At 35.1% G+C, this 24000-nt stretch overlaps 1 protein-coding gene across 5 annotated transcripts in view; it reads right to left on the minus strand.

Moving 5' to 3' along the window:
- Positions 1-24000, minus strand: part of CCDC171 (coiled-coil domain containing 171) — a 501148-nt gene that overhangs the window by 337461 nt on the left and 139687 nt on the right. For all 5 annotated transcript variants that reach the window (XM_020969724.2, XM_020969718.2, XM_020969719.2 and 2 more), the window contains 3 exons: positions 23149-23309; positions 14010-14148; positions 1519-1621 (listed from right to left, as the gene is read on the minus strand). In XM_020969724.2, the coding sequence (XP_020825383.1) occupies positions 1519-1621; positions 14010-14148; positions 23149-23309 (403 nt within the window). The remainder of the gene's footprint in view (positions 1-1518; positions 1622-14009; positions 14149-23148; positions 23310-24000) is intronic.

Genomic DNA, 24000 nt, shown 5'->3' on the forward strand with positions numbered 1-24000 from the left:
TTATTAATGACAATTCATAACTTGCTTTTTAATCAATTAATCTTAAGAGTCAAAAAATATATGCCACATGATTCTTGGCATTTCAAAGTCAACTATAAAGACACATCTAAAATATCTATTATACATTACTGATGAGCCAAAAGACATTCTAAAATACTACTACAATACTTTCAAAAGCTATGTTATCACTATATTAAAATGACACAATCAGAAAACAATTGCTATAATTGTAGAAACATTCTACAATTTCTATAAAAGAAACTGTAGCACTGTAAAAATTTCCATTGAAGCTAGCCATCTGTATTTATTACATCATTTGAATTGTTCTTTATTTTTTACACAATATCAACCTATAGAATCATTAGTATCTCTTGGAAATCTGAATATAAGAAAAATTTATCTATTAATTCAATTAAATCACAATTTAAAACGTAAAAGTAAAGAAACTAGGCAAGATGAAACAACATTAAACATACTATAGGGCCATCATCTAAGGAATTTGCAGAGCCAAATAAAGGCCAAATAAACCATGTGCTCTTAAACTGTAACCATTCTAGATTTTAAACATGGAGACAACAAAGTTTTAAATCCCAGACTGCTTAAAGGAACTTATCTGCTGCTTTAATACTGCATTCATTCTTTAGAGAGTAATGAATCCCTTCAGCAATTTTTTCAAGCATAACAAAAAAATTTTTTTTTAGTTTCACTTGATTTGTCAAGAAATGCAACTGAATTATAAGACAAATGAAATAATGTTCGGTTGCCAGAGTAACAGGAGAAAATAATTAAGATGGATCATTTAAAATTATAATATTAATTTATTATACAATTTCTAATTCTTTCTTAAGGCAAAAAGATATGAAAAAGTAGAAAATATAGTGTTATTATAAATCTGCTACTCACTTGATAAGATAATTATATTGATTTTTGCATTTTCTTGCAATATCTCTATTTGATAAGATTTTTATATTCCTATAGCTATTAAAATAGACTAAAACAACTAACTAAAAGTTCACCCAAGTACACTTACCTGGATAACAGATGAATACAAATACAGAAAATAGATATGACAATTGGCTAGAAAGCAACAGTATAGAACATGTACAGTGTTAAATCCTGTGTCCTACATAACCTTTTTGAATATGTGACCTTTAAGTTGTTGAAGGTTGCCTCAGAATTTGGCTCGGTTCAATCAAAACATCTGTTCCCCTTGCAGGTATACTGTAAGGACTTTTTTCTCAGTTGGATTCAGAGCACAGCAAGTGAGCCCTTTTCTGTCCAATCATATACACCCCAGCACTTGTAAATCAAGTTCTGGGCTGACAACAGCAGGTCCACATTCCGTCACCCTTTCTCAGCCAGCTAGGCCAACTGACTGCTGTGAGAACTGCTCTTATCATGTCATCAAATCAAAGCATGTTGAGAAGAGGGACTGCAAAAGGCATCTGCAGAATTCCCACAATGTAGTGACTTTGGAACATTGACAGATGCATCTGTCATCTTATACCTTCAACTAACCTGATGTCCGCTGGCCAGACCCAGCAAAGCTGTCTAAGAGCAACTCCAACTCTTTCACATTCTTTTCATTCATCTCTGTTAGACAGGCCTGGTGCCTCTTAGCCTGTTTCAGTATTGGAAAGGAAGAAAGAAAGAAAAAAAATTTACAAATAATAATTCATTATACTATAAAGGTTATATACTAAATGTGTCTACAGTATGCTGTAAATAAGCTCCCAAATAAAGCGTCAAATCTACTTTTTAAATAGCTTTAACATAGCATACTACAATTTTCCGTAATACTCAGAATTCATCTGATGACCATTATGCCATGAAACGGGTAGATTCCAAACTTTTTTTAATTGTCAGGATTTGGAGGCTCCATTTAATGCTTTCTAATTTTATTTCTTAAGTTTGTCATTTTGTCTTAGATAAGTGATTTTATTTATTTTATTAATGTAAAGGTAGATAAAATAAATACTGTTTTCTAATAAAATAACTGCCATTAATCACAAGCAGTTTTATGCATATGTGATCATCTGGAAAGATAATTCTCACATCTATATTTTAATACATTTTATATCTATCTACCCTTTTGACATTGTATTCCATTATAAATCATGTAGAAGCAAGGATTTCATCAACTGCTTTTTCTTGCCTAGAATATCTTCACTGCTCTCAGAAAAAGCTCACCTCCAACAACCCCCCAACAGTCTGTCTGCCATTATCACCAGGACAGAAGTTGTCTACTCTACTATCCATTTGATGTGCAGCCTCCAAAGCTATTCTTCTTCGTCTCCAAACATATATTTATTTATTTGCTTACTTACTTATTCATTCATTCATTTCTTTATTTATTTCCTGCCTCCTTAAAACATGCATACTTAAACTTGACTCATATCTGATATATACTACTGTTGAAGCCAAGGGCTTCCGAGCAGCAACAACTACTAGGATATAGAAATTCAAATGTACTTCTGAAATTCAAATAATCAGGTTTTCTATTAACAACCATCAGTGGCAAAATAGTTTCTTTTAAGTATCTTTAAAATGACACCTAATAAATTTTCCAATTGTTTTCTCTTTCTATCATTTAGAGTTTACACTTAACTGTAGCTCTTACTATAGCTGTGTATAAAGCCAGTGGTATCCTGCTAGGGAACAGGCCTTGACTTGTCTGCACAGTTTGCTTTTTATGGCCCCTACTACAGCATCATGGACAAATAGGAATACAATAAATTTGTTGTTGCTGCAGATGATGATAAAAATACACATATAGAATTCAGAAGGTTAAAGAAAAGACAGAGCTTTGGGAGGCATTGATTTGTTCTAGCTCTGCTGTTCATTTGCTATATATCTTTAAAAAATTACCCAACCTTACTGGCATTCTCATTTTCACACTCATACAACTGGAATAATAACTCACTTCACTCAGGCATTTATATAGTATGAATTTAATCAGAAGTGATAGAGATTTCATTAATATAAGGAACTCCCATGTAAGGCAACTCCCTATACCAATGCAGGACACCATCTCTTCGCCTTACGCTTAGAGAGTTGACTGTTACACTGAAGGGTCAGATGACTTAACTAGTGTCGCAGAGCCACTATACCTGAGATGGAAAATATACTCTAGTCTTTCTGACTTTAAGACAAGCTCTCTAACAACTATGACATGCTGCTTCTTCAATCACAAAAGCCTGTTAAACCAATATGTAACTTATACAGGAAACTTTTTACAAACATATTTTACAAAATATCAATACAGGGCATCATTGTTAAAATATTTTGTATACAGCAACATCATTCTTCATCTTTCAGCTAAAGATTTAAATGTTATATAATGTTTTCTTATGTAATAAACATTATACAATGATGAACTTTTTTTCAATTTTACAACTAGAAAAATCTATGACATAAAGTCCACCCAAAGTCACAAAGGAAAAGTTAAGTAGTGGAATAAGGAGAGCACAAGGCAAGTGTTTATTAAATCTCCTTACTGGAGAAAGAAACTGGAGAGAAGTCTCACAAGAAAAACAAAGTCAAGAATCAAAAGCAACAGCTACCTTCTGTTCACTTTCGAAGTTAGACTGTTGATTTGACAACATAGTACAAAGTGAAGAAAAACATATTCTCCAAATGTGGAAGCACACTTTTAATAAAATGTTTATGTAACTATTGACGATCTATTGAGTTTTGTTGTTGCTGTTGTTCGGTCGTTCTTCAGTTATATCTGACTCTTTGTGACCCTATTTGGGGTATTTCTTAACAAAAATACTAGAATTTCCTTATCCAACTCATTTTACAGATGAGGAAACTGAGGCAAACAGGGCTAAGTGACTTGCCCAGGGTCAGAGGCCACATTTGAATTCAGGAAGATGAATCTACCTTACTCCAGGCCCAATACTCTATCCTCTGTACCATCTAGCTACCCCACTGAGTTTTAATATTTTACAAATATATTTTGTGTCAATATGATTTGAGAGTAATATTTTGATTGCATCTGTAGCTGCCAGCACCTTATTCAGTGTTTTCAAAGCTAGGCTCCATCTTACAAAGTACATTTTCTCTTTCATAAGCATTCCTTTTACACTACATATAGTTTGTATGTACATAGTGTTTACATGATGTCTTCACTAGAATATGACCTTCTAGAGATCAGGGCCTAGTTATACCTTTCTTTGAATCCCTTGGCACATAACAAGTGCTTAATAAATTCTTGTTGACTGGTTAACCGATTTCTACCCTTACATCACAAAGAGTTAAGATAATTTACAAATACGTGCAGAGTGTCTATAGTTGCTATGCGTGCTTTTGAAAAATCATTTTTTAAATGATCAAACTTGGTGGCACTGTTTTACATAATAAATAATCACCAAACAAAGCCTCTCATATAGTCAAATATAAGGAGCAAATAAGTAGGGAGATTTCTTGTTCAGATAAGGGTTGAATGAAAGAATGAATGAATGAATAAATGAATATGAATTTATTGATCACCTACTAGGTGCAAAGTATTGTACTAAGTTTAGGATATAAATACAAAATCAAATATGGTGCCTGTTCACAAAGTATTTGTATTTTAATGGTGGAGTCAACACACATAGTGACATGGTGGTTATACAGGAGCACCCCAGTTAAGAAAATTACAAGGAAGATAAATGGGGCCACTGGGGAGAATGGGGAGAAGACTGACAAATCCTATATAAGAACAATAGCAAAGCTGATGTGATCCTGGTTCCACAACTGGAGATGGGGCTGGGGGTGGAAAGGAGTAGAGGGAGACCAGGAGGATGGGGGTAGGGGGAGGAGCCCTACCAAATCTCCAACTCTGAAATTCTGTGAAATACCAGCTTATGCACCAAATCTGCAATAGATATGTGTGTATGTGTGTGTGTGGTTTTTATTCACCACATATTATATATATACATATATAATCAAATTTATTCACTCCACTATTACTTTGTACTGGGGAGACTAAATGAAGAATAGCATAAGTAGTGTCGGGAAATATCAATATATATTGTTTCCTAGGTTAAACTTAATCTCCTGAATCCTTTCTTCAGCCATAATAAGATTCCAATAAAATGTCTTAAAACTAGGCAGCTCTTCAAATGTTGAGTCAGAATTCATCGACAGAATATCAATTTTGCTTTTGAATTACTGACACATAATGCAGTGTTTAATACATTTTTGTTGATTTGAATTGTTTCCTAAGATGTTTTATCCATAATATTTTAATATGTCAAGGATCTGTGATTTCATCACTGTAGATAACACCTTGTTCAACTTTGTGGATCATTTCAGACTTTCTAAAGTCAAAAAGATACCACCTGTTAGCCAACCCTCTCATCAGGCACCTCTACAAACAGCAATGCTGATTTTCAGACTACAGACAAGCAGTTCACTGCCAGGTCTATGCTTCAAGACTTAGGCTCCACTGAAATATCTTTTAAAGAGACAGATAAAGCAACTCTATGACATAAGGAGTCATTGGAGTAGGACTTCAGGAGATATTTTAGCCACAAACAGTGGCATTTAAACCAAGAGTCTCAGTGGAGGCATTGGGCATTTCAATACTATAGATGACCACTAAATAATTCTGAAAAAAATCTGCCAGAGGGGCAGCTAGGTGGCCCAGTGGAGGGGCAGCTAGGTGGCGCAGTGCATAGAGCACAGGTCCTGGATTCAGAAGGACCTGAGTTCAAATCCGGCCTCAGACACATAACACTTACTAGCTATGTGACCATGGGCAAGTCACTTAAACCCATTGCCTAACCAAAAAGAAAAAAATCTGCCAGAATATTAAAAAAATAAAAAGCTCACAGGCAAGGAAGCCTAGTAATTCAGAGGCAGAGCACAGTAATGCAAAGGTATGAATTCCAGCTTTGTCTCAATTAGATTCCTAGATCCAAACTAACATTTCCCATTCAGGGTATATACCTAACTGAACTTTAAGGAAGAACAAAACATAACAATCTAACAATCCATGTGCCACTACTGTGTTCACTAAACTCACTTATGGCCATCAAGGGTCATGCGTGTGCATGTATATGCTTACGCATGTGTATGTATGACTACACACACATACTATACAAGCATCACTGACCTCACTCTCACATCATTTGATAATGTATTTGTAAATACTAAGACATGTTAGACCTACCTAGTGTATAACTAGTTAGCACTTACCAGAAGAATAGAAGTCTGGTAGGCTTTACATGGTCTTGGACAACACTCAATTAGCATACAATAGCCAAAAGGTGTATCCACAATCTATAATCCCAAGCTGCAGATTGGTACTAGACCCCTTAGGGTGTTGAGGATCCTAGAATGTAAGTTCACCCAAGTAGCTATCAGCTGAGCAATGATTCAAACCCAAGTCTCCTGATACCAGCTACAACTATACTATAATAATTTCAGATAATTTTAAAATTTTCAAACAGGGAGTTTCCATATTAATTAAGCTGGGACAAGTGAAACCATATATGTGAAATAGTCGTGCTTCTTAGACTTTTAAAACGCTACTTCCTGGAGAATTTATAATTTTCTAGCCTGTAAAATTAATGGTCATTATCAGCCTAGCTCACAGGCCTTTCTCTCTGCTCTGGTAGGTCTGAGAAAAGACGGCTAGTTTCAACCTAAGAAGATGAAAATTATTACTGTGAAACCTAGAGAAATAAGTTTCCATTCAGTCCACCAAAGACTCAGATTCCATAGCTGGATCTATAATCTGACCAGACAGTGTAAAGCTACCATCTGAAAAAGACATGAAAAATTTTGAGATGAAAGACCCCAGTGTCTAAAACCTGTGGAAATTGGGACCATCTCTAAAGGGTCAGGACTATTTAAGGCCTAGAAGGAACACTCTGGTGCTAGAATTAAGTTAGAAAGAACCAGATGGGTCAGATAACAAGAAATCATCTACTTCAAGCTCCTACCCAAGCAACAAGATACTGTGGAAACTCTCTCTCAAATTTTTAGTTCTAGCTTCATACTTATCTCATGCTTTCAGAAGCATCATAGTGTACTGAAAATTGTACTAGAGACACAGATTCTGAAGATCTAATTTTGAATCTTTGCTCTAACACTTATTAGTTATATGACAATAAGAAAATAATTCTCCCTGCATTTGTTTCTTTATGTATAAAAAGGGAGATAATACTTGACTGCTTATCCACCTAACACAGTTATTTTGAGGAAACCACTTTGTTAACCTTAAAGCACTACATAAATGTGAGTTTATTAAGGCCTGATCTCTGCTTATTGACCAAGTCTCAACCTGTTCTTCTCATTGATCCTGTCTGGATCCCTGTTTTTAATCTTGCCTTAACCTATAATGTTAGAAAAAACAATATAGATATAAAAAGGCTCCTTTTCCCCATATATACACAAAATTTGCCACTTCCCCTCCCCCCAAAAAAAGACCCTTAGATTTCTAGGAAGAATTTGGATTTAATCCTTTCTGTCATATTGAAACAATAACCAACTGAATATGTTAGGTAAAAAGCTATCCCTAAAACATTCCTTTGTCCATTAATTTTCAAAGTCCAAAAACACTTCCTTCTGAACGTGATACTTAGATTACCTAAAGCTAAAATAATACCAAGAAACCTAACTTTTAAAGCCATCAAATGTACCAATCTGTTAAATATGTGCAATGCCTACCAAGTAAAAAAAATGGATAGACTCAACCATTTTCAATAATAAACTCTTTAGAGCAAAATACTCGTTCTCAACACACTCTCCTGGGGACTAGAATTCCCTTTTCAATATATAGGTTCTCCTGGAGCTGTAACCGTGTATTACTGAGTAGCAGAAAAACAAATCTCCAGAAATGATGAGTTGAAAAAGAATATTTCATCCAAGAAAGCACAAAGCAAGTGCTAATAATACTAATTTGAAAAAGATAGCTCCCCTGCTTCAAAAGAAGCTAACAGAAAAATCTTCAGCAATTTCTGAAAAGACTCAACTGGATCAGCTGACTCTCTAGTGGTTTCTAATACATATGATCTGCCAAGTAGGTTCAACTAAAAATTCAATTTTATATTGAGGTTTATTAAATCATTATTAAATTCATACATTTCAAATTAATAGTTTAAAGTTTTTAATGACAAATTCAACAAGTGAAATTAAATATTGTACATGACAGTACAAAACTCTAACTTAGCAATATTAAAGCCCTGATCTTTGGTCACATAATACAATACTATTTCTTCTATACTATTTGAAAATATCGAATACCATCAGTTCTATAAATAACATTTTTAAAATCCATACAGCTAATAGAATATAATAACCATACATTTAAATGCATTAAGTTCTGAGTTGTTCATGCTCATTAAAGTACCTGTTAAAGACTCAAAAGACCCAGTTTGAATTATTCAAATTTTACACTGCATTTTTATATTTACTTCCCATGGGCGGGGGGGGGGAAATAATCATTAAGTGCCTACTATGTGCCAGGCACTACGCTAAGTGCTTCACAAATATTCTTTCATTTGACACACACAACAACTCTGGGAGGTAGGTATTATTATCATTCACATTTTATAGTTGAGGAAATTGGGACAAATAAGAGATGCAATTACTTCATCAGGTTCACTTAGTAAGTGTCTGAGGTCAACTTAAAAGTCAAGTATTCCTGACTCCAGGTCCAGAACTCTATCCACTGACACAGAGGAAAAGGTCAGAAAGTCCACTGAAAATCTGGAGACAGACATTTAAGCTAAAGGAGGAGTCCAAGAACCTATATGGAACTACTATTCCTTTCACTCCAAAGAACTGTGGCACAGATTCTCTCTTCTCCCCTTCTCTCATCTCAAAACTTTTTTCATATAATTCTCTGCATTCTCCTTTCTCTCAGTCTTTGATAAAAGGTGGCCCTTCTCCTTGCCAAAGCCAACCCTTCTTCTACAGATACCCGGGACACTATGCATTACCATCTTCTCCAAAATACTACAACTTCAATCATCTCTTCCACTCAAATTTTCAACCTCTCCTTATCTGCTGTTTCTTTCCCTCATGCCTTCAAACATGCCTGAGTTTCTCTTATCCCTAAACAACCTTTACTAGCATGCTCTCAAAGCTACTGTCCTCTATCTTTTCTCCCTTTTCAGCCAAACTCCTACAAAAAGTATTTAAAGGAGCCAAGATGGCAAAGTAAAAGCAGTGACTTGCTGGAGCTCTCCCCCTCAAATTCCTCTAAATACTCGTAAAAAATGATTCTAAACAAATTCTAAAGCAGCAGAACCCACAAAAAGACAGAGTGAAACAAATTTCCAGCCCAAGACAACCTGGATGGTTGATCAGAAAGGTATATCATGCAAGGCAGAGATGGGAGAGCAGTTCGGCATGGGTGCGCAGACCTCAGCAAACCTGGAGCAGGCCTCAGAGGACTGAATTATGGGCAGCTGTGGTGGTTTCCAGACTTCTCAACTCATGAACGCCAAAGACAACTTAGAAGGTCAGTAGGAAAAGTCTGTGTCTGCGGTGAGAGAGAAGCGCAGGGTACCAGCCCTGTTCCCTAAGCTTGGTCCCAGGGCAGCAGCTCCCTCCTGAGCTTCCAGCCTACAGACTGAGGGGGAATTGAGTGGCTGATCAGAGGGGGATTGCAGGGATCTCTTTACCAGTGCTAAGGCAGAAATCTCTTGCTTTCCCACGTGCTTGGATCTGGGTCACAGTTCTGGGTGGCAGTCCTGGGGCTAAGAAGAGCACTGGCATGGTGAAGCCTGTAGTAGCTGTGAAGAGAAAATCCTCCTCACAGTTCCAAGACAGAAAAGAGTGCTTGTGGTCACCCACAGACCAGAGCACAGGCCAGGAAGGGAGTACCCTTGATAGCACCTTGGAAAAACTGAAAAATTTCAGGTCCCTAGAAGTATCTCTGAAAACAGCTACACAAAACCCCAAAGCTTGGGACAGTACATTGGAAGCAGACTCCTACCTTAACAAAGAGTTTATAACTCAAGTAACTGTCTGGGATCATGAGCAAGCAGCACAAAAAGAGTCAGACCACAGAATATTTCTTTGGTAACAAAGAAGATCAAAACATACAACCAGAAGAAGACAACACAGTCAAAGCTCCTACATTCAAAGCCTCCAAGAAAAATATGAATTGCTCACAGGCCATGGAAGAGCTCAAAAAGGATTTTGAAAAGCAAGTAAGAGAAGTAAAGGAAAAACTGAGAATGATGCAAGAAAAGCATGAAAAACAAGTCAACAGCTTGCTAAAGGAGACCCAAAAAAAAATGCTGAAGAAAATAACACCTTAAAAAATAGCCTAACCCAGATGGCAAAAGAGGTCCAAAAAGCCAATGAGGAAAAGAGTGCCTTAAAAAGCAAAATTGGCCCGAAAGATTACTGAAGAAAATACTTCCTTAAAAATTAGAATAGAGCAATTGGAAGCTAGTGACTTTATGAGAAATCAAGACACTGTAAAACAAATTCAAAAGAATGAAAAATTAGAAAACAATGTGAAATATCTCATTAGAAAAACAACTGACCTGGAAAATAGATCCAGGAGAGAGAATTTAAAAATTATTGGACTATCTGAAAGATATTGATCAAAAAAAGAGCCTAGACATCATCTTTCAAGAAATTATCAAGGAAAACTGCCCTGATATCTTAGAACCAGAGGGCAAAATAGATATTGAAAGAATCCACAGATCACTTCCAGAAAGAGATCCCCAAAGGAAAATTCCTAGGAACATTGTAGCCAAATTCTAGAGTTCCCAGGTCAAGGAGAAAATATTACAAGATGCCAAAAAGAAACAATTCAAGTATTGTGGAAACACAATCAGGGTAACACAAGATTTAGCAGCTTCTACATTAAAAAACCAGAGGGCTTGCAATATAATATTCTGCAGAGCAAAGGAAATAGGATTACAACCAAGAATCACCTACCCAGCAAAACTGAGCATAACCCTTCAGGGGAAAAAATGGTCATTCAGTGAGATAGGGGACTTTCAAGCATTCTTGATGAAAAAACCAGAGCTGAATAGAAAATTTCACTTTCAGATACAAGACTCAAGAGAAACATGAAGAGGTAAACAGGAAAGAGAAATTAAAAGAGACTTATTAAGGCTGAACTGTTTACATTCTGCATGGAAAGATGATATTTGTAACTCATGAGTCCTTTATCAGTACCAGAGTAGTTGGAGGGGAAAAAATTATATGTATGTATTTACGTGTAGATAGATAGATAGATAGACAGACACACAGAGATAGATAGATAGACAGATAGATAGATAGATAGATAGATAGATAGATAGATAGACAGACAGACAGACAGACAGACAGACAGATAGATAGATAGATAGATAGACAGATAGATAGTTAGTTAGATAGATAGATAAACAGAGGACACAGGGTGAGTTGAAGATGAAGGGGTGATATCTAGAGAATAAAATTAAGGGGTGAGAGATGATGATACTCGGAGAAGAAAGGGAGAGGTAGAATGGGGTAAATTATCTCACATAAAACAGACAAGAAAAGGCTTTCATGGTGGAGGGGAAATGCGGGAAGGTGAGAGGGAATGAGTGAATCTTATTCTCATCAGATTTGGCTTCAGGAGAAAATAACATTCACACTCGATTGGGTATGGAAATCTATCTTACCCTACAGATAACAGGGGGGAAGGGGACAAGACAGCAGGAGGATGACAGAGGGGAGGGCAGACTGGGGGAGGGGGCAATCAGAAGCAAATACTTCTAAGGAGGGACAGGGTCAAGAGAGAGAATAGAATAAATGGGGGGGAAGATAGGATAGAGGGAAATATACTTAGTTTTTTACAACATGACTACTATGGAAGTGTTTTACATGACTACATATATAACCTGTATGGAGTTGCTTGCCTTCTCAATAAGGGTAGGTGGGTGGGGAGGGAAGAAGTGAGAAAATTCGGAATCCAAAATTTTAAAAATAAAAGTTTTTAAAAAATTGTTTTCACATGCAACTGGGAAATGAGATATACAGGAAATGGGGTATAGAAATCTGTCCTGCCCTACAGGAAAACTGAAGGGGAAGGGGATAAAAGAAGGCGGGGGGGAGACAGAGATAGCAGATTAGGGGTATTCAGAATGCATGCCATCTTGGGGTGGGAGGAAGGACAAGATGGGGAGAAAATGTAGAACTCAAAATCTTGTGGAAGTGAATGTTGAAAACTAAAAATAAATTAATTTTTTTTAAAAAGCCTATTTACAATTCCTATTTCCACTTCCCTTTCTTTTCACTCCTTAACTCTTTGCAATTTGGTTTCTAAACTCATCATTCAACTAAGCTGAATTCACTACAAAGTTACTAATGATCTTATTTGTCAAATCAGATCTCAACTATCTTTCTCATTCTTCATCCTTCTCAATTCATCAGCTCTATTCCATACTGCTGACCATCCTCTCCTCCTGGATATTCTTTTTTCTCTAGATTTTCATGACATTACTCTCTCCTGATTCTCCTCCTCACTGACTACTCCTCTTCTTTCCTTTGCTAGCTCATCATCTATATATAGCACCTACCTGTGAGTGTTCCCAAAGATTCTGTCCTAGGCCCTACTCTGTCTCTGTCTGTCTCTTCACCTATCCCTTTCCACCAACCTTTCTACTCCCCTCTCTTTCCTTTGCTCCTTCTGCCTCCCTTCATTTCTCCACTTTCACTGTTGATGACCTCATAAATTCTCATGGATTTAATTATTATCTTTATGCCAATGAGCTAATCAATCCCTAATCTCTCCCCTGAGCTACAGTACTGCATTAACAGCTGCCTATTGGACATTTCAAACTGTATTTCCAACAGACATCTCAAATTCAGCAAGTCGGTTGGTCAGTCAACGGCAGGAAAGTCTAGTACAACCCGCCGTTGTGTCTAAAGCTCTCTGATAAAATTTCAAATTCATACAAACTGTCAAAAATTCCCTCAAACTCAAAGTACACCAGATATACCCAATTGTGGCCAGGACGCAAGCAAAAGTTAACCAGACATTGGGGGCAATTCAAGTAGAACTAAAAAAATTTCACTCAGGCATGAGTTGCTATAGAGACCTTACCTTTCCACCTAGGAAGCTATAAAGACAAAATACTGTAAACTTCTTTAAAACATACTAAAATCTTTGGTGATGAAAGAGTTACTGACAATGAAGTAATGATCGTGAAGGTGAATAATACTAACAGTAAAGTGAAACAAGGATAAACACGAGGCAGGGGAAAGAATATTAAATTTGGGAGTCAAAGGATACAAGTTCAAATCCCAGTTTTACCACTTCTAACATGTATGATCCGGGACTAGTTACTCGGCCTCTCTAGGCCTCAGTTCCACCATCTGTTAAATGAGGGGTTAGACTAAGTAATCTAGAACATTCCTGCTAGTGCTAAATCTATGCTCTATCACCTACTATCAGTTATACTCTTTTTCTGTGGGAAAAGTAAGCAAACTGGATGGGAGAAGCAGATACGCATGAGCAACCAAACTAAAGAGTTACAGGAGAACTTCAAGGTCACAGATCATTCAATGTTAAGTAGAAAGAATGTTCAGAGATCATCTAGTCTACACTCTCGGTTTTTACCAATTAAGATTAGGTAGGTAAAATGTCTTGAAGAAAGTCATGCAATATAAGTGTAGTAGAGAAAGCATTTCTTCTCAGTTTTTGCCAGTTCTCTTTCCACTACCCCATATATGCTTTTAGGAACTTGGAGGAGTTAAGATTTATGCATTTAAAGGAAAGAAAGCTTGCATTGCATTTATTTTTTTAAAAGAATTCCATGCCTTAAGACACATGTCACTATATCATACTTGTCCCTCCCCTCCCAAACACAAAAAAAAACTCAAATTAGTGACCCTTACAATATTTATTAGTTACTATGACTTAAGCTAGCATATCCAAGATAACCATTTTGAAATTTTATCTCAATATGTCAGTAAAGTTATTTTCATAAAACTCTTAGCTTGTGGCATAAAAAAACCCCACAACACATCAACTTTTGACCCAATAAAGTAAGTACCATAGGGTATATTTTTATCCTTACCACTGCTAGTTCTTCCTGTAATTCACCTAAACTTTTTTCATTACTCTGAAGTCTCTTTGAGAGGTCCATAATTACTTTCTTCTGTTCCTCGATCTCTTCATTTAGTTTCTTGTTTTTAGAGAAACACTCTCTTTCTAATCTGAAAAAGGAAAGTGTCAAAGCAGGTTTTTCAAATATACTTTTGTCAATGGCTATTATACAACCTTAACAGAACTGACAGGTGTACTATATATCACGTTTTCATGCCATCAGGCATTTAAGGTTACCTTTCTTTTTTTTTTAATAAAAAGAATTCTATACACCAAAATGAAAGATTTTAAAGAAATGGTACCTCCCCTTATGTTATTATATGTTTGTACTGTGCCTGGGATTATAAATAAAACAGATTTGGTGGTGCTGGTTAGGCCTCCAAATTATATTTGATGGACATACCACATTATCTTAGAAGCTTCTGCAAAACTGAGGAATTGTCTCACTTGACCATTTTCAAAGTAAAAATAACAGAATTGTAGAAGTCACATATAAGTACTCTCCATGCATACTAATTAAAAGAGTAAAATGACACAGATAAGCAAAACAAAATTTATAATCAACTTCGGATTCCTTATACGATGTTGAGTCCAAAAGATTTACTGTCCTAATGATGATATCATAGTTTACATATTTTAGCAAACTCATGGTGAAAGGAGGGTGAAAAGCGTACTGTTTGAAAGAGAAAATCCACTTTCAAATTTAAAATTTTATGAAGATCATCCACAAAATGTATGACATACATGCTAATAATAATTGTTTACTTACATATGCATATGTGTACATATGTGTGTGTGCCTGTGTGTATAATCTAGATTTGAGTGATTCCAGACACATGTAACAGAAGTTCCTCAGCAGATCCCCAGTTTCATGGATCATAATATAACAGTGTTATAATAGGACAAAGAAAAATATATATTGCTATATTAATAAAAAGCCACTCCCTAAATACATTATATTTATCTTATTGCAAATGACATGATAAACACTTGCAAAAAAAACCACTGAGAAGATACTTGCAATTTACGTACCAATAAATGTTACAAAGGATGAGAAGATACAGAAATTCTATAAAAAGGTCATTAAGAGCCTATAAATTAAATCAACCTATATTTTAATATACTCAGAGAACATCCTTAAAATCTTGTTAATAAATGAAAGAAGTGAATTCTTTTATAGTCAGGTAATGATATAGATTGCTATTGCTTAAGCAGAAGTCTGACCATGTTACTTGCCCTATTGCTACTTGAATAAAATACAGACTTCTCTGGTTGCAAGTTAAAGACCATCACAAACTGACTCCAATAAAATCAATCAGCACACATTTATTAAGCAATTCCTATATTTGGGCACAATGTTAAGCACTAGGCCTACAAAGAAAGACAAAAATAAAGTCCCAGCCTATTTTCCCAAGCTACACACACAATCCATTCCAGTCAAATTACCCTACTTCTTGGTGCTCACACATGAAATGCCATCTTTACGTACGCCTATGATGCACCACTTCTTCAACTCTACTTCTGTGAATCCCTAGCTTCCTTTAAAACACCTCAAGAGCTACCTCTTAAAGGTGGCTTTACCTAATCCTTTCAGCTACTAGTCCATGCCTCCAATTGTTCTATATTTTCTTTATAGATATTTAATTTATTTTTATATGTACATGCTTTCCTAGCTGACAAAATGTAAGCTCCTTGAGGCAACAAATTCTTTCATTTTTGTGTTTGTAGCCCTAGTCCCTAAAACAATGCTGGGAAGATACTAGGAGCTTAATAAATGCTTGTTGGTATCATGATGCCCTTAGGAGGTGAATGACAGAAAAAAAATATGTCCCTTATGTACCAAGAGATTCGTCACGACTTTTGTTTTTTTCTTTAATAATAAAAAAATCTGTATTACATAAATGTTTAAATTATTACTATACCATATAGAATAATGCATATGAAGAATTTGGAAAAACAAGGGAAGACTTATACAAACGGATCTGGAGTTAAAAAAAGTAGAACAAGGAGGGCAATATTCAGAGTGGCTACTTAATATGAAAGTAATGAATGAAATTAGGTATAGACTAATATTTTACATTATATACCAGGATAAGTTCCAAATGGATATATGTGTTTAGAGAAAGGTCATTTCATAACCAATTCAAAAAGTAAAGAATTACCTTTGGAAGTTTGAGTAGCAGAATTACTCATGATCAAAGAAGGAACAGAGAAGCTAACAAAATAAAATGGACAATTTTGATTGAATAAAATTTAAAAGGTTTTGCACAAATAAAACCAAAATAGTCAAAATTAGAAGGGAAATAGATAAGTGGAAAAAGCTTCACAGGAAGTTTCTCTAATAAGGGTCTCATTTCTAAAATATATAAGGAACTGACTCAAATTTACAAGAACAAGAGCCATTCCCCCTCAGATAAATTGTCAAATGATATCAAAAGGCTATTTACTAAGGAAGATACCCAAGCTATCAATAGCCATATTTTTAAATGCTTCTATTTGCTAATAATCAGAGAAATGCAAACTCAGAGGTTCTACCTCATATCCATTAGGTTGGGAAAGAAAACAACAAGTAAAATGACAAATGGTGGAGGGGCTGTGGGAAAGCAGACACATTAATACACTGTTGGAGCACTGAACTGATCCAGTGAAAAGCAATTTGGAACTATGCCCCAAAAAGTTACTAAACTGTACATGCCCTTTAGTTTGAGGATATAGTAGGCCTAATACCCTAAAGAGATCAGATAAAGAGAAAAAGGATACACATATGGACAAAAATTTGTATTGGCTCATTTTGTGGTGGCAAAGAACTGGAACCTCAGCTGGTGTGCAACAACTGGGGAATGGCTAAACAATTGTGGTATATGAATGTTACAGAATAATATTATGCTCGAAAAAATGACAGAAAAGATGGACCAGGGAAGACTTGGGAAAAAATATGTACAGTGAAGTAAAGAGAACCAGGAAAACAATCTATACATGAACATGAGCATTGTAAAAGACAATTTTGAAAGACTTAAGCATGCTGATCAATGTAGTAACTAACCACAATTCCAGAGGACCAATGATGAACATCAAACCTAAATTTGTGATTTTACTACTTCTACCTATTGGTCTGAGATCTGACTTCTGAGGCCAACCAAAACAAATCTAACCTACCTTCTATGAGACAATCCTTTAAATACCTGAAGAATATCACAGCCCTGCCAGTATTTCCCTTCTTCATACTCTGTCCTTCATACTTCATTCCTCTGTCTATATTCATAAGGTATGAACTTGAAGTTCTTCAAATTCTGATTACCCAACTCAGAGCAATGTAAAGTTTGTTAGTGTGTAGATTGGCTTTGCCCAGACTGAACACGATACTCCAAATGTGGTCTGAGAAGGGAAGGGTACAGTGGGACTAAAAACTCTCATCGAGTGGACACTATGCCTCTCTTCACGTGTTCTAAGAACACGTTAGCTTTGCTGGCTGTCATACACATGTTAGCTACTAAGTTATGAGATTGTAGTCCACTAAGTGCCAAATTCTTTTTCATACAAATTGCTATTTAGCCATGCCTCCCTAATCCTGCAAGTGTAAAGTTGATATTTTTAACCCAAATCTAAGACTTTGTACTTATTAAAATTCATCTCACTTGACTCATCCCAGTGTTCTCACCTGTCAAAATCTTCCTTGGATTCTGATATTGCTATCTTTGGAGTTAACTATACTGCCCATCTTTGTGATCTCTGCAAATCTGTTAAAAAGCAATGCCCATGAGTCATAACTACTAAACAATGTTAAATGGAACAGAGACATGAATACATCATAAGCTACTCCACTGAAGAGGTGCTTACAAGCTGATATCAAACCACTAATGAGTATTCTTTGGATCTGGTCATTCAACGAATTTTAAATCCAGCTAGTTGTATTATCATCTCACCTATATCTCTCCATCACGTCCACAATAATAGTAACAAATGACTTAAATTGTATCTACAATCTTTCCATGACCTAACAGAAGTTCAGTAACAATTTCCAAAACAAAAGAAAAAGACATAATATTAATCTAGAATAACTTATTCTAGAAGAAGCTGTGTTGGCTCTCTACTACTACTTTCTTTTTAGATGTTCTGTAACTATCGCATTAATCCTGGAACTTGTCCATTAATCAAAGTCAAGCTCATAGTCCATATTGTCCATTAATTTCCCTTTTTTTGAAAATCAGGACCTCTATCCTTCTCTGATTCCTCCCATACTCTACCATCTCTGAAAGATTACTAGCTGGGGTTCAGCTTACAACTGCCAGATCTATCAGTATCTTAGGATGTGGTTCATTTGGGCCAGGGGACTTGAATTGACCAAAAGCAGTTAAGTACTCTGTTCCTTGACTATCTTCTTAGTTAATACAAATATAAATTGCCTATTTGCCATCTCTTTCTCCAAAGTCAAAAATCATTCTCATTGTCAGAGAAAATAGAAGCAAAATAGGAATAGCATAGCTTTGCCTTCTATACCTCACCATTTATCATCCTTCCCACTCTAGGTAACAATCACACACTTTGTCTTTTCCTGAACATAGATTTTAAAAGGTTTTTTCCCCATCCTTAGCGTTCTTTGCATTTCTAACCTTATTCTCATAAGACGGCACTATATTTTTGTAGCCACCTTCTGTTACCTGGGATTGTATCCATTTCCTTTAAATTCAGCTGAGCAGGTTAGGTTGTAAGTTGCTTCCGGCACCACATAGTTAGTTGCTTGTGACAACTCCCATTTTTTTCCTGCTCACAAGAATTTCTATTCTTTACAGTTACAGAATGTCATTCTTGAGGGATTACTACCATCCTGAGCTGACTTCCTCTGCCAGAATCTGGGCCATGGGCCATGGGATCCTACACATTCTTTCACTGAGCCCTTTGAAATCTGCTCTCCCACATATGCATTAGATTATACCCAGATTTCCTCTACTTCCATATTAAAATTGTAGGGGTTAGCTTATATCAGAATATATATCAAAATATATATCAGAATATATTTTAATGCTTTTGCCATCAATACAAACATAAACATAATGGAAGATGCCAAAGTGCTGGAAAATATTACTCAGGATTAAGAAATACAAGAGGCATATAGTCTATACCAAAGTCTCCTGATGATCATGATAAATCCTAAAAAGAGTTTCAGGGGCAGTTAGGTGGCACAATGGACAGAGCATCGGCCCTGGATTCAGGAGGACCTGAGTTCAAATCTGGCCTCAGACACATAACACTTACTGGCTTGTGTGACCCTGAGCAAGTCATTTAACCCCACTGCCTCGCCAAAAAAAAAAGGGGGGTAAAAAGAGTTTCAAAAGGCCTAGAAATGGTGAGCAATGAATAATATTACACACAAAAAGGAAACTGTCTCTTAACACAGAAAAAATAATAGATTGCTGAGATGGGGCCCATTTCCAAATCAGATAGCTGCATAAATTTATTCCATTAACATATTAAAGCTAAGTTCAATATCAACAGCAAACTAGAAGAACTAATAAGAATGAAGAGAAAATGTATCATACACCTAAAATAACTCCAACCTGATATATTTTGAACAAGTTTTTAACAACTTGAGTGATAACTGAAGAAAAGACATTGATATAAGCAATCATCATTTCCTCAGCTCATTCAAGAAGTATAAAGCAATCATCAGCATAATGAAGACAAAAGAACCTTGAAAATGCCAAATTCTTAATTCTTGCTTTCAAGTATTTGAAACTTCAATATAGAATATGAACTCACCTGCAAAATCTTAGAGAGACAGTACTCTAAGATTATGAACAGTATTACATCATAAGACAGTAACAAAAATGCATTTGCATGATATTCTGCATGACAACCAACTGAGACCATTCTCAAAGCATTTAAAGATAAAAATTAAAGTTGAAAAAATGGAAAAAATCAGTCAACACTTCTACAGCAAACTTCTTCAATAATTTTGGGATTTTAATATCACTATATTTGAATTCTAAATTCATACTCTCAAGATGCTACATCAATGGTGTGAAACTCAAAAAGTGAGTCATTAAACCATATATATATAGATCCCTGCTGTCTTAAAATTGACTTAGAAAATCCCATGTTAATATTATATTTTTACTTATTTTGTTAAATATTTCCTAATTACATTTTAATCTGGTCAGAGACACCCTCTGGAGTGATGCAGACCGCAACATGGCCCATTGAGTGTTTGACGCCTCTGTGCTGCACGCAAAAACAGAAATGGTACTCTTATAGAAAGGAAAGTTTAGAAGAGTAACTATATCAAACCATGTACATATGAGAGAGATCTGAGTTGAAGGTGACACAGTTTTGAGGGCAGTAACTGATTCTAAATACATATATACATATATATATATATATATATATATGTATGTATATATATATATATATATATATGTATATATATATATATATAATGGGGAAAATAATGAATCAAATATAGAATTAAAATGAAATATAGTCAGACAGTAATAATTAGTAACCCATATCAATACTTTCTCAACTCTACAAACTATTTACAAGAATCATCTACACTTAGATCAATGATATCCTTGGTGAAAATATGAGAAAGGAGGAGATAGGCACTTGAGAATAATATGATACAGAAGAATACATCTTTCCAGTTACATAAATGTCTTTTAAAATGCAGCTAACATAATATTCCACTATGTTTACAGAATATAAAAATGAATTTTGTTCTAGAAGAGCAAAACAAAAAAATAAAAATGTTCTCAACAAGATGTCTACCCTACATATTTTGTATAATCATATAAAAGTTTTTGATAACAACAAGAATAAATTTCCTCAATTTTCAGATATTAATATCAAGCAAGACATAAAACAAGGATAGGTATGTTCATCAAATATGCTTGCCAATATCAAGAAGGAAATTCAATGCAAAGTCAAAATGGCCTAAAAATAGTGAACTACTTCAAAGAATTAAATCTAACAATACAGAAAAAATCAAGCTGATTAAGAATGCTTGTCAGCTAAGCTGCCGGTCAGCAAACTATAGTCTGAGGACCAAACCTTGACCACCATCTGTTTCTGCACTGCCCATGGACTAAGAAAGGTTTTTGAATCTAAAAATGTAAAAAAAAAAAATTCTTAGTTCACAGGCCATACAAAAATAGGCAGCAGGCAGGATTTGGTGCATGGGCCATAGTTTGCCAATTCCTGGTCTAGAATAAGATATGAGCTTGAATTTAAAATCTCACTGAGCTGGTCTAGCAGCTCATGCTTGGGCAGACAATGCAGATAAGCAATGAGCAGAGCAAAGAACAAAATAGAAGAAAGTGAGCTGAATTGCATCTGAAGAATTATACAGTACTTATAATGACTCCAAGTTTCTCCCTGAAACAAAAATCCAGCTTTTTAACATTCTTCCTCTGATACTACAATCTGTGAAATGAGTTGTGTGTGGCACAAGAGCAACAACAATTTGATCAAAAGAAATTGTAAAAAAAAAAGATAAGATCTATGGCTGTAAACAGAGGTGAGCTAGTAATGTAGCAAGAGTAAGGGATAACAACAGATAGACAGTCCCCATGCTATGTTGGCATCACACATTATGTTCAGAGACCTAGAGGAAAGCTTCGTGCACACTGGGTAGGAACCCTGCAGAAGATTTATAGGATGGCAGGAACAAGAGTCACACAAGAGGAGAAGATTATGAATGGATTATAATGTTCACCCCTGGAACAAGTAACTATAGTGATATATGCTGACAGATTCATAAAAAAGTTGACCAGGAAAATAGATTATTAGATAAGCAAAATTGAGAATCAAATACAAATAGCAGAATAGCATTCCATAAAACAAAGAGTGCAACTTACTGTGGAAGAAATATATTTAAATAAAACAGTTTAAAAAACTGCTTAATATAACAACATTTAATTACAATAAAAGCTAGCATTTATAGAAAGCCTACTATGTGCCAGGCACTGTGTGCTTTTACAAAAACTATCTCATTTGATGCTCACAACAACCAATGTTCACAACAACCCTGGGAGGTAAGTGCTATTACTATTCCCCATTTTACAAATGAGGAAACAGACAAACTTAGAGGTTAAGTGGCTTGCCCAAGATCACAGAGCTAGGAAGGACCCAAGGTCATACTTGAACTCAGGTCTTCCAAACTCCAGGCCAAGCACTTTATCCACTACGCCACCTAACAACTGAAAACAGTATAGGAGTTTGGTGAAAAATGGCATTAGACAGAACATAAATTTCAACAACGTAAAATCTAATATTTAGATAAATCGAAATAGTTTTTAATTATACTCTCAATAATTTAGAAAAAATACAAAGTTCTATCTTTCCCAAATCCTGATAGTGGAAAATTTCTTAATTCTCAGAGAGAAAATAGAGTAAAAATGGCTGTGCCTTGGGGAATACCCATGGATTTTAAGGAGAAAAAGAAATCACCAAACGTGACAAAAAAAATCAAACAACTAAGAGGAAAAACTAGTGCCATGTAGCACAAATGAGGAGACAGTATCCAGAAGGAGAGAGCAGCCCAAAGTGTTAAACGTTATGGAGAAGACAACGAAGAATAGGAATAAGAAAAAGGTTTTGGATTTTACAATTAAGACCTTGAAAAGAACAGTTTTAATAAAATGATAAAGTTGGCAATGAGGTTGCTTAAAGATAGCAACAGTACCATAATATTTATTATATTAGCAATCTCAGCATCAGGGAATGATAGTTGAGAATGACTGTTCTTAAAGATTATGGAAGTCAAATATACTACTTAAAGTAAGCTTCAACAGTATTGTATTTCCATCCATGATCAATTAAGAGTTTAATGGTAAAGTGGTACTTTTCTACAGGAATACCCAATGTAATTAACAGGATACACCAAAAAAAAAAAGAGCTTGAAGCTTAAAATTACATTTTGACTAGATGACATATGATACTCTGAACATCAAAAAAAAACAATATAAGTAGGTAGTAAGCTAAGCGTTTGGTTTATACAATCTTTCACTCTCATTAATGAGAACACCGTCAGGAAACAACTACACAATCATACTTCTGCATGTTTCATAAAATCTTTATAACAATTTAGAAAATGTTACTGTAAAATAACTTACATTTTTAGTTTTGCAAAGGTCTCTTGTGAATTATGCTTTTCTCGCTCATATGCACTTTCAACTTCTTTGAACTCATTCCTGATCATTTCCAAATCAGCCACAGCTTCTGCTTGGCTCACCTTTTCTACTTGCAAGGCTCCTTCGAGGTCTCGAATTCTTAACTACCAGGTGACAAAAAAAAAAACAATAATTAAACCAAGCTGAGAAAAGCTATCATCAAACTTAAATCAAGCATAATACTTTGTCAACAGTAAGTTAGTATTCATCCAAACACACCTTGCTTGCCACTTTGTTTTCTAAAGGAAAAGCAAGCAAAAAATAGCTTCTCTTTCAATTCTACCTGTATTTGGTTTAATGTTATTGTTACTAGAATTATTGGTAATAATGAAGGTAACAGTAATAATAAAGAGGGGGAATTAATTGCAGTACAAAGAAGTGAAAGGCTTCTTAATGGTGTGACAGGCTTTAATATTAATCCATTCTAATATTTCTCTTCTGCATCACGAAAATATAAAATAGTTTGTCAACAAAGAAATGACACAGTATCTATCTTACAAACACTTCAAGAAATTTCTGCAGTTGATTGAAAAGATCTCTTATCTTTTAAATGCATTACTTTGCAATTATAAAATTTTTCAATTTAAAAACAAGTTGCTAAAAAATTTAAAGTAACTATTTAAAATCATTATTAAAATATTCTAAATCTGAATGAAGGATCAGGAAAAAGAAATACTGGCTCAATTTGTAGGAGATTTTCCATTTTGATTTTGTTAACATTAACAATAATTTTCCTTCATTTTTATTGCTTTCTTTTAAACCAGTCTAATCCTAGAAAATTAAAATAGAATATTA

Source organism: Phascolarctos cinereus, unplaced genomic scaffold (genome assembly GCF_003287225.1).
Source record: "Phascolarctos cinereus isolate Bilbo 61053 unplaced genomic scaffold, phaCin_HiC Scaffold_4;HRSCAF=312, whole genome shotgun sequence".
NCBI lineage: Eukaryota > Metazoa > Chordata > Mammalia > Diprotodontia > Phascolarctidae > Phascolarctos > Phascolarctos cinereus.